Below are 12,589 nucleotides of genomic sequence, written 5' to 3' on the forward strand. Positions count from 1 at the left end.
GATGTCAACCAGAGGGATGTAGTCACGGGGCTCAGAAAATGTACGGTTCATGGCACTGCTAAAATCCAAGACAGTGCACTGGGAATATGAGTCATTGCAGCATGGGCTCCTATGTGAAGCTCATGGACTTTGTGGGCTCACTGTAGAGAAAGAGTAAGTTAAGGACTGAGGAGATTTCCCTTCAGGAGGACCACAAGAGAAAGACAAGGTGCAGTTTACTCCAGATGACAAAACAGGCACTGCAGAAAATTAACTTTGGAAAGGCTTGGTGTGCTGCGGATCTAGTCCTAGATTTATTTATTTTTTTGGGAGAGGGGAGGGAGGGTGTCCCTGCAACCAGCTGTGGAGGCTGTGTGTTAGAATCACTGGTTTATTTTTTTTATCTTCCCCAAATCAGTGATGTAGACCAGGTCGGAAGTGAATATGGACAAAACAAACAAACAAAAAAACAAAGGAAAAAGCAAATTCTATAAAGTTGTTTTACAGGAACATTTCTGGAAACAGGAAAATGTTTTTTCATTTTCAAAGCAATCCTAAAGAAAATGAAATATATTGAATCTGAACATCTGCTTCTCACCCACAAAACCATTAACCATGGTAATAAGAAAGGAAGAAAATGGTATGTGGAGAGAACACAATCTTCCCAAAGAACTATTCAGCAACAGTTGTCAACGTCAGTGCTATAAATGTTGATTTTGGAAAAAATGACTGAAAAATAGTTTAAAAATAAAATGGTATTCTAAATACTAATGAAGAATGTTATCTATTCAATCTGCTGTGGGAAGTGTGGAGAGCTAATATACATATCCTTTATGAGAAGAAAAAAGAACATATTTAGGACTTGGTATCTTTGATAACTCACTGTAGGGAGATGTAGACTGGAGCGCGTTCAATAGTCTTGACGAACAAAACTCTTAAAGGTTTAGAAATGCAATACAAACAAAAAGCCTCTGGCAATACAGGATGAAAGAAAGTCTACCTCTTTTTGCAATATTCTTCCTTGTAGAATCAGTGTCTTCCAGTGCTTTTTTGCATCCAAGGACACCTACTTGCTATTTCTAACCTGTTTTTAGTATCCATTTGCTTGGTTACAATCCAACAAAATGGAACTTGCTGAGATGATTCTTCTGTTATGTTAATTTCCTACAGAACATATTTTAAACATACTTACTGGTCTCCCTCGCTCTCCTCTTGGACCAACAGGTCCTTGAATACCCAGCGTACCCGGAGGTCCCTTTAAATAAAGAAAAACCCCAAACATCAATTAATGTTGTTCTGGTATCAGTTACTATTGACATTTTATCACATTGGCTGTAATACTACTTACTTGAAAACCATTGAACCCTGGATCCCCAGGTTCCCCCTAAAAAAAAAAAAAATTAAAAAATGCAATAAATATTATATACAAAATTGAATAGAATATTTTTTCTCACTCATTAATATTTTTCTCATTCCAAAAACTAATCATAGCATACAGTGCTATACAAAACCTTACATACAGATGCATTCAATACAGGTGTTGAGATAACCAAATGTAGGCCATGTGAATTTTATACTTTATATAATATAGTTGTGTCCAACACAGTAGGAAGGTACAAAGTTGGCTAGGGAAGTTAAGCATCCAAACGACAAGGTTGAAACGGACAACAGACCACGTTTAATTCTTTTTTGAAAAATCTCATCTAACCAGTGGATTAATTAGGTATAACTTTAGCTGAAATGTACAAGCTCATTTTTCATGAGTTGCATGGGAATTAGCAAACCATCTCGATTCTCTTCTGAGTCACTGAAAGCATTTGGAACATGCTGTTTTCAGTGACCACATATTTTAACTGCAGTACATGTTGAAATGTTTTTGGAAATTATATCCAAAAATGTTCTACTGCAAAGACCTTCCAATACCCATAAATAATGTGGTATTCAGTCCAGACACCTTTAATCGTTTTGAATGGTGTCTGAACTATCTAGTCAATTTGAGTTTAGTTAACAGAATAATTTGTGGAACTATGTACTTTCTGCAATGAATACAGGTGTCAGTATCCACCCTAATGGCCACAATATAGTTCAGCAATTCTTAATCATTACTTAAGCATTCCTTATTACGAACAAGTAGAGATTTAAAGAGTTTCTGAAAGAAAAAGAAGATTCTATTAAAGCTACTGACAAATATGTCAACAGAAAAACCTATTTTGGCACTCATCACTGGCACAAAATATACATAAATGATGCCAGCTGATCCCTTCTGTGCTGAGTACAGTTCAGATGTAGCTTTGTAGATAAATTTGTCACAATTTATACTCTAACAGCATATGTAATCCCTTATTTTTACTTGACACCTTCAAATCAGACAAGACTATATATATGAGAAAAAGCTACAAGTGATTACAAAACAAGTTTTCAGGATTAGATACAGTAAAAGCACCCATAGGAATACTTAGGGTTTACTATATAACTAAATAATATATTATAGCGTATTTTATCCCAAGTCAACTAAAGCCCTGCGTGAAGAATATACAGAAAGGATGCTAATATTAAACAGAATCATTCAGTGGACAAAACCATGGCAAAAGAATGATTTTGCCATGCATGACACAAAGGTGGCCATTGAATAAAGAAGTTAATACTTAAACTACGACATCTCCAGTACCTCTGCAATCTACCTGTAGGCTGGAATTCCCTGCAGATAACTGAGTGGATATCAGACAGACTTCGCTGTAACCAGAGAAAGCAGAAGCTGCCTTGCAAAGCCTACACAGAATCAAAGTAGGCCTCCTGGGACGTGTCCGTCAAGTAGTAAGATGATGGAGAGTGTTAACCTGTGCTTGTAAATGAGTCCCGAGCATGGATTTGTACCCACTCAGTTCAGAGGAGTTACAGACGTACCCTATATCGGCTTGCAATATCCGGTGGCAGTATATAGGGCTCTCCCTTCTGGCCCTTTGGTCCTTGGACTCCCTGGAGGTGACCAAAAAAATAGCCAAAGTAAGCTTTCGTATCATATACATTATCAACACATAAACAACTAAGAGTAACAAAAAGCATTTGTTGGGGGTTTTCCTGAGTAGATACATAACGCTGTTTAGAGGCAGAGACAATGCCTAGCTCCAGAAATTCCTGGTTTAAAAACAAAGTGTCAACTCTCACAGGATATAAAAGAATGGATTTCTGATTCCAGGGGAAGAACTGTCCTGTTATCTGGGAGTGTTGTTATGTGGTAACACCTTCTAGCCAGAGCAGCAGCTGCAGCTCCCCAGGGCTGACACGTGTCCTGGTAATTCCAGGAATCCTACTGCTCACAGCGTGATTCCACGTATCGTGCCACGGAAAGCCAATACTTTGGCCACGGGGCAAGGAAAGAAAACGTTACTTTCCCTGGGAGTTGCGAGTTTAATATTCTTTTATCCCTGCTAGATAAAGGTATGCAAGTTTTCCTGAAGGAGTCACCCCACAAGACCTATGTGATGGGTATAGCTCTGGGCAGCCCTCCCAGCCCTGGCTGCAATTCAACAGCTAAGCATCATGCAGTGTGTCCATGGTAAGTCCACATGGATGCTCTGCTGGGCCCAAAAGGAACTCCATTGAGAAATGTCCCCTTCACCTCCAACACACACGTGAACAAAACTTACTTCAGCAATGACCTTAGCTTCATGTACTCACTTACTGCCAGCTACTTACAATGGTACCAGGGAAACCAGAGAGTCCGGGGCTTCCTGAGTCACCAGCGTCACCTACTGTCCCGTTACAGCCATCATGACCTGGTTTCCCCCTTGATCCTGGCTGCCCTGGATGACCCTGTTGAAGGAAAAAAAAAAAAAGTGTTTATCTATCCATCTGTTTCTAGTTTTCCTTTTCCTGTAATCACACAGTATTTAGACATTCTCACATTAAGCCCAAGGCTTGGATCCATGGGAAACTATGATTTTCAAAGACAGAAACAGACAGTGCCTTTTTTTAATATAGCTGCAGCTTGAACCAGATGCCCCAGACAGCATGAAAAAATGAGTAGTGGAGGACCTTTCAAAAAGGGTAAGAAAGCTATGTTCAATGCAGGCTCTGTTAGGCAGAGAACTAAGCCAGAAGAGGCTGCTGCACAGGGAGCCACCAAGAACTGGGATTGTTACGCATTCCAGTGCTTCACACTGGAAGAGTGGGAAGAAAGGTTCCTTGCTGGCTTTGAACAGCTTCCAAGCCAGGAAAAAAGTCAGAGATGCTTTTGAAGCTAGGTTGAGTGTCATGATGAGGCTGGAAGTATGGAAGAAAACTGCAGGGCTCAAAGCAAGGGAGCAAACACAGAAATTACCATAAAATATTTCTCCCTTCTCCTCTATCTAGAGCAAGTTTTCTCTTTGCTTCTGCTCCCTTGTGTAGAAGAAAAGGAAATCTGTCCGCATCCTTACCTAGCTCCATCAAGTACTGGCATTCCTCACCCCAGAAGAGATTCAGGCTTACCACCACCCTCTCCTGGCCTCCGGCCCCACATCCTAGCACCGTACCACTGCAGTTCATACGTGTGCCCATCTATCTGCCTTCTGATGGTCAGTGTTAAGTCTCGGACTGAGAAAACCGGTTGGAGAACGTAAGCGAGCAGGAAGGGCAAGGGAGCTTGAGGACACAGGGAACATGCAGGTTCAAGTAGAGTCGGAAGGTTGCATTGCATCCCTCACTATGCAATGTGCAGAGATCGGGAGGGCAGGGCTCAAAAAGCAGACTTGCTCAGGTAAGAGCAGCAGCCCAGCTATAGCAACACGGAGCTTCACAGGGGAGCGATTTACTCTCCTCCCCAGGACATCAGAGTGCTTAGAAAAAACCCAGTAAGGCATGGTGAGGTGAACTCCTTGGCTTCAGGACTGTTAAAAGGAATGGGAAAGAGGGTCTTCTGCTTTTCCTTTAAGAGTGAGAAAGAGGGAGAGGTGGAAGGCTGTGAGAGAGAAAGCCCTGAAACTCGATAGGGAGCTCTTCTGGAAACAAAAAAGGGTGAAAGCAGAGTGGATGTGGATGCGTGGGCTGCAGCACGGGGGCCCCGGTGTCAGGGAGCACTACAAAGGAAACCCAAGCCTGGGAACTCTGTCCAGGGATTCCAGTGACTCAGATTTCTTTGTTATTTTATGACACAAGATGTAAAGAAGTGGAAGCTGGGAAAATACTGTGCTGTGAACTTTACCCGGTTTTCCTCTTTGAATGTTTCGGTTTCATGGACAATTTGTTCAAAGTTTGACACTGTTTAGTGTTCAGTAAGTTTTTTAAGACTATCTCAAGTGTGCCATATGAGCTCTAAAGCAAATAACAATGGTTAGTTTTCTTCAAATCACTGGACTTTCTGTGTGCTTTGCAACTCTGAAATAATTAAGGAATGACCCACTGGTGTCCTTCGCTCACAAACTTAAGAGATGTGAAGTGCTTACCTCCCAGCTCTTTCCTACGAAAGGACATACTTAGCTGGGTAACCTCTAGGGACACAGGAAATTCCTGTCCTTTCTTGTCCCCTTTACAGGGGGATTCCTCCATAGGACAAAGCAAACGGACCTTAATTATCTGAGGGAATGAGCGGGAGCACAGATGCTGCTCTCTTGCTGTGGATCTGCAGTTCCACTCACTTCAACAAACGCCCTGAGCTTAAAAGCGTGTACGTGGCTGATGCAGAATTTAGCCCAGAGATTTTAATTAAATTACAAAGGCTTTAAACTAGCCTGCAATATCTGCAGTTGGTGATTTCTTAAAGATGAGGCAACTGGCTACTTACCGGAATGCCATCTGCCCCGGGGAATCCAGTGACTCCTCTTTGCCCCTAGAGTGAAACAGTACAATTAAAATGATGCTCTGCCCAGTATTGTGCTCATTAGCTAAAACATTTGATATTCAAAAATTACCACTTCTCCTTTGGGTCCACTTATTCCTGGATATCCTCTTTCACCTTTGTGACCTTTGGGACCTTGCACTCCAGGGATCCCCGTCAATCCTGGTGGTCCAGTGAACCCCTGTGATCCAAGGAGTCCTGGCTGGCCCTGATAAAAGTAATACAAAAGCATTTACTTAAGAACAGTTGTAATGCATGAAGCTGGATTAGTTGTCACTGCTGCAATGGAGTCAATCTCTTGAAGAGCAAATAAACACAGAATCTCTTTCCATTCCAGTAGGTCAGACTCTTTGACGAATGTCATCTGGAAACTCCATGCAGGGAAACTCCAGCCACAGTGACCACATTGTGCGTGACAAAATCAAGAGATGGAAATTAACACTCAAATTAATATTTGCTACTTGAATATTCATGGCTAGTCTATGGAAAAAAAGGTATTTTCTTTGGAATAAGGCTTCTCAAGAGCGATCTTCACTGACCTACAACACAGCCAGTTACACTCCAAGCCAGTGGAATATGCTCAAGGGTGAGATTTGCTTAGTGGCTGTATTTCTTACAGGTGGAGTCTGATATTTACTGGCAGGAATTTCGGCTTCTTTGGGGATGATATTTCTATTTAGCAGCGGAGCCTGAAAATGATTAGGCACGCTTGCATCCACATAGGTTGGTGTTGCACGCAGGGCTCCCAGCGCTGGTTCGGCTCTTCAGGCCACTTCAAACGTCGTTTAAAAATAATCCCTTGTTGGCTGCCAACATCACCAGGCTCAACAGGGGAAAAAATAATTGTGAAGTGACACAATGGTGGTTTAAGTAATGGGTTGTGACAGTATGTCTGAGATCTGTGAACCAAAGTATTTGAAAGCCGTTCCAGACATAGTGTCACTGAATCACATATGTTTTGCATGCTCTACAGTACTCAGCGCACTAATGACGCTACTAGCAAATCGCCACAATCTGTTCTGGAGACGTATGCTTCAATGGCGCAAAGCACCATTTCCCCAGACGTTCTTATTAGGCTGATTCTAACAAAAGTATGTTTAAAATGCAATTAGATTTTTCACAGACCATTCTGCCACAGCATCAACACCTCACAAAGCAAGTATTACAGCAAAACATGAACAAACAGATACATATTTATACAAAGAGGCTGATAAAAAAATAGCACCTTGTTTTAGTATAAAATGCTTACAGTCTTGCCCTGAAAAGAAAGAGCTAGAAGATTAATGCAATCCCTGTCCAAGAATGATAATAGTTTAACTTTAATTAATGCCAGTGAAGTGGGAGGAGTGAAGGAGGGCAGTGTGGGGACCAGAAGAAATGAACCTGACGTTACCCTATTTTCTTTGTATTCAGGAAGTTGTAGTAAAGACACTGAAAAATCCTTATTGATATTAGGCAGAACTTAATTTATTCTCATATTGAAGGACTGACCCATTTCTGACACACTTTCCAAAATACACTGTCAAAAATTATCTCTAATTAACATTTATCCATGCTGCAATTGTCTTGATATTGCAAACACGAAACCAAACGCTATGACTGAAACACAGCTTACTTCTGGTTTTAATCAAATTTCCACACTGCTTTTGTAGCAAATGGCTGTCATAAGAGTTGGATAAGTTTTTTATATTTTAAATCTTATTGTATTATATCAAATGAGTCCATACTAAGAAGCTGACATAGCCAAACAAACTACAGAAATCAGTGCAACTTTTTTTTCTTGGAGGAAGACTAGGAATGAGCCAGTATGAAGAACGAATTACATGGGGTTCCTCAGGACAAGCAACCAGGACGGATCTCTTACGGTATGGATCTTTTGCTATACTGTTATGATTAATTCGACAAAACTGATGGTTTATGAGCATTGCCAAAGGACATCATGGATTGGAGTGTCTGAGCTGCCACTGTGAAAGAGACGCTCTCCTCTACTTACAATCAAGCCCAATTTTATATAGCATCCCTAGTTGTAAACCAAGCCTGCTCACGTGGATTATTAAGTGTTAGGTGGCCAACATCTTTTCAAGTTAACAAACTGAGAAGTAACAAAGGTTATATGAATACATATAAAATATAATACGATTCGTGTTGACAGCAGGCATATGCATGTTGACAGTCAGCGGCTCATTTCCTTATGCCAGCCGCAGCTGGCTATTACAAATGCATCTTTCTCCACATCAGTAGTTTTCAGTTTTTTAAAAATCAGTGAATCTCTAAAAGTTATCCTATGGAGGTCCAGATTCTTGCCTAAGCAGATTCACAGCAGACATACTTCTCTTAGTTACCTGACTCACATGGAAATATGCTGATTAGAAACACCAGAATAATGATTTAAATCTGAAACAATATTCATTAGTGTGAGCTCCAAGATCAGGAAAAAGAAGTCTTTTCTAATGTCACTTTTATCCAACTTTTCTTACCTACTATGGCTCAAAATTTAAGTATAAAGGAATTAAGAGAGAGTACATATGAGCATACACCATGAAACTGCCTTTTAAGGGAAATAATAGCTATTTAATTAATTTAAAATACCCCACAGTTCTTTATTATTTTTTTGTAGAGCAGTATCAATTTTGATGCAAATATCAATATAAATTATTTCCATTTTACTATAAAACCTTAACACTTAATTAAATACTTATGCTGGCTTATTCTTCCCCATACACCCAAATCTGAAACAGAACCTTTAAAAAGGCTGAAAATGTACCTCATACCCCTGCAAAGAACTCAGAAGAATTATTCAAATTCAATTGTAAAGTTTTGAGTTGGCTCTAGTTTCAATTTAATTTTGAGAGATTCTGAAAACAAATGTTTCAGTTCCTTCCACAAAGAAAGGAAAACGTGGATTCTGTACACTAAAAATGCCACTCCATTTCTGAAGCACCTGAATGCCGAAAGAAATCAAATAAATTCCAAAAGCTACTCATCCACCTGAGATATGCAAACCATCTCTTTAGCCCCCATCTACATACGCCGCTTTTGGGGGTAGCAGGCTGCAGGCAGAACGCGTGTGAAACTTTTAATTGTAACTTCTGATAAAACGCTGGTTATGTTCAGAATTGCCAAATGCGTGCCTGGCTTTCTGCAGCGGCCATGAAGAGCTGCAGTGCTTCGAAGCTGGCATTACATGGAACACGGTTATCTCTCTAATTCCTACACCGGATACCACTCCCACTTTCAGTTCCATTTTCCTGTCTGGTGTGGAGGAAGAAGTAAACGAGGAAAGGAAAATCAGGAATAGAGCCCGGCAATGCCAGTGCCCCTTCCCCATGCTTTCCTGGTAATTATCTGATCGTGTGTTTGTTGAGGAGTAGGGGTTATTTAGTAGTATTTGCAATAAAGACAAGAGAAGTGGTCCTTCTGGGCGTAGTTTAGCATAAGGCTGGAGTCAGAGCGAGGGAAGTACCTAAATCATGACAATGTTTGTGTAATTCTTCAGCCAGTTAGTACCTTGGCTTGTTAAATGAATTAACTTTGTTAACCTTCATTAGCTCAGACTTGTCAGCTTTTACTCTGTTTTCTATATGTTAGATCCTTTGTTGAACAAGTATGTCCCTTTTTCATTAGCAAATGACCTAAGAACATTCTCTCTTTTGCAAAGGTCATTGAGGAGCCTTCAGCAAAGACAATCAATTTGAAAGGTTTAGTCAAACAAAGCATGACTCAGTTATTGAGTCCTGAATTCCCTTGTGTGAAACATGCCACACGTGGTACTGCTTGTGCTCCTGGAGGGTCAGAAATCCCAGGAAAATTCCCCAAAGCCATGAAATTGGCCTGGATTAAATTTCCAGGTTTAAAAAAAGGCAAGCCTAGGGAAACATGTGGTCCCTATCCATGATATTTTAGACCACTCACAAAGTACTTTCCTTGGTGCTCCCTCTCCTTAAATGATAAAGCAATGCAGAAACATGGACCCTGGTGCTTTCCAGCAGAAGTCTTCACGTTTTCCCGGTGTGAACTGGAACTCTTCCCAAATCCAGAGCATGCCACAATTACCCCATGTCACCCACCGCTGGATTTACAGGCCAGCGCTAAGTGTGCATGGCATGCTATGGCCAGCATCTCGGAGCATGCGAAAAGTGGGACGATGGAGTATCTTGAAGACAAACAAGAATTTTTTTCTTTGTTCTTACACAAAACTTCCACGACTGTTCAGATGAATTACAAAGCTCCCAACGCCAGGATACATTCCTAAACAGGCAGTCCCTGCTTGGTTCTTCGTGTGACTTCAGTTGACTGGAAGAGGTCTCGCACAATTCATGTGGCCAGCCCAGCCATGTGCAAAAGCTATTTACAGAGAGGAGCAAAGGGCAGAAATTTAGGAAGCCTGGAGGAAGTCTTCCCAGAAAATATTTGCAATGTTGTATATACATTGTCGCTTGTCCAGTGACGTGCATGAAAGAAAATGCTGTCGGGGTTGTGACTGTATTTAGTAACTGCATTTTGCAATTAAGTCCCAAGGGACTCAAGAAGATCCTGAACAGACTTTTAAATCTGTACTGAATGTTCATGTTTTGCAGCTTGAACTTTAATTTCCAGTTCTTTTAAGATCAGTCAAATGAAAGAGAGGTCATGTTGCAATACTTTCTCCCTTCTAATTTACTGCTAAATTTACAGTGTGGAAACAAAACTGGTAGAGGAGGGCGAGCTAATTTTGAAAGCAACCAATTGTTTGAGGTGCTATACAAATAAAGATACAAGAAATGACAGTACCTGCTCCTTTTAAAATACAAGAACATCATGATGAATTGCTGATAAATCCACTAACCAGCATGGAGATATGAAGAAAGAAGAGAACTGTTGATTTACAATAAAGAGGAGACAGAATCAGAATTACTGGAGCACTTCACTGTCATTGAGCCCATTTCTTCACATTTCGTTACAGACTTCCATTTTGCAACTGCTTCTGGTACATGGAATGTGATGACTCAGTATTCCCCACACGAAAACGATCCTTGTAGGCCATCATTTATTTAATATTGGAAAAGAAGAAAGGAGGTTGATTCCCTGACATTTTAAAAAGGTCACTGGTGAAAGGACAAGTTCACTTCCTGCGGGAAGGGTGATCTGACCGTGACGGACAACTGGGAGCTGGAACTTTCTGTAAGAGGAGGTCTCAGCCTGGAACTGCCTCTGTAAGGACAGATGGGGAAAGGATGTGGCAGCAAGGACCTGGATGCAGTCCCACTATAGGGACACCATGAAGGGAAGCAGAGAGCAACTCAACACAGAATAAAATTAGTTATAAGCAAAATGAGCAACTTCTGAGCTGGTTAAAAGTGCTAACCCAGGAAAAGGCATCCCCACAGACACAGAGGAAAGAAACAGAAAAGTTTTTAAATGTAATGTTGGCAAAATGTCAAGAACGGGGTGTAAAAGTAAGGAATTTGCGATTCTCTGAGGCATCTTCCCTGGAGGTAGACACAGGAAAGCAATAGTTGAGCACAACTAAAAAATGTATCACCATGGTACTCCCCCACCCGCAAAAATATAAACTACGAGGAACAACCTCAAGAACCCTGTTGCGGCACACTGAATCAGGCTGGGATGGGCATATCACCTGGCATTTCTCCTAGAGAACAAATCTGGGAGTTTATGGATTGAACATATTAAAGGAGAATACGTAAGGGAAGGGTTTGGGGTTTCAGCTCCATGCAGTGCACGCTGTGCCAGGAATACTTCAGCCATGGGGTTGCACAGTTTTGGGCTAAGAGGCAGAGAAAGGCAGACCACAGGAAGCATCCTGCTGCCATAGTTCAAGCAGTCCATTTTGAGTCAGCGACTGCTTCTGGCAGCCCCTGGCTGCCCAGTACAGACAGATCCAAAGAGCTCGTTGCACAATGCCCTCTGACTATATACAGAACCAATTCCAAAACAAGTTTAAGACCCCATGGATCTTACCTAGTTATTTTTGCACAGTCTCTCCATGGCACAGATACACGTGTAGTCTTCCCTTCTTGCCAGCTCTACTAAGATGAAATTTTTGTTTACCCATGTTTCTCAGTGGTTATTGGAATAAACCAAGTTTAAGACACCTTGCTTTCAAAGCTTTGCTGGGTACAGCTTCAGTCACCGATAAGCACAACATTTACCATTATGTGTTCAACAGCTTGATGTCTGAATGGAGACCAGTTATAAATGGCATTCCTCAAGGGTTGGTATTGGGAACGGTGCTGTTTAACATTTTTGTCGGTGACATGGATGATGGCATTGACTGCACCCTCAGCAAGCTTGCCAACAACACCAAGATGTGTGGGGCGGTTGACACGCTGGAGGGAAGGGAGGCCATCCAGAGGGATCTGGACAGGCTGGAGAGGTGGGCCACTGCCAACCTCATGGAGTTCAACAAGGCCAAGTGCAAGGTCCTGCACCTGGGTTGGGGCAATCCCAAATACAAGTACAGGCTGGGTGGAGAGTGGATTGAGAGCAGCCCTGAGGAGAAGGACTTGGGGGTACTGGTGGATGAAAAGCTGAACATGAGCCGGCAGTGTGCGCTGGCAGCCCAGAAAGCCAACCGTATCCTGGGCTGTATCAAGAGCAGCATGGCCAGCAGGTCGAGGGATGATTCTCCCCCTCCACTCTGCTCTCAGGAGACCTCACCTGGTGTACTGCATCCAGCTCTGGGGCCCCCAACATAAGAAGGGTATCGGCTGGTTGGAGTGAGTCCTGAGGATGCCATGAGGATGCTCAGAGGGCTGGAGCACCTCTCCTGTGATGAAAGGCTGCAAGAATTGGGCT

The 12,589-nt window shown here is 41.8% G+C and overlaps 1 protein-coding gene across 1 annotated transcript in view; it reads right to left on the minus strand.

Annotated features, from left to right (window-relative positions):
- Positions 1-6,002, minus strand: part of COL4A2 (collagen, type IV, alpha 2) — a gene marked incomplete at both ends in the record, with an annotated part of 49,398 nt that extends 43,396 nt beyond the window's left edge. The window contains 6 exons of the mRNA XM_010159939.1: positions 1,172-1,234; positions 1,328-1,363; positions 2,884-2,955; positions 3,676-3,792; positions 5,741-5,785; positions 5,868-6,002. Of these exons, the coding sequence (XP_010158241.1) occupies positions 1,172-1,234; positions 1,328-1,363; positions 2,884-2,955; positions 3,676-3,792; positions 5,741-5,785; positions 5,868-6,002 (468 nt within the window). The remainder of the gene's footprint in view (positions 1-1,171; positions 1,235-1,327; positions 1,364-2,883; positions 2,956-3,675; positions 3,793-5,740; positions 5,786-5,867) is intronic.
- Positions 6,003-12,589: the final 6,587 nt, after the last annotated feature.

Source organism: Eurypyga helias, unplaced genomic scaffold (genome assembly GCF_000690775.1).
Source record: "Eurypyga helias isolate BGI_N326 unplaced genomic scaffold, ASM69077v1 scaffold771, whole genome shotgun sequence".
NCBI lineage: Eukaryota > Metazoa > Chordata > Aves > Eurypygiformes > Eurypygidae > Eurypyga > Eurypyga helias.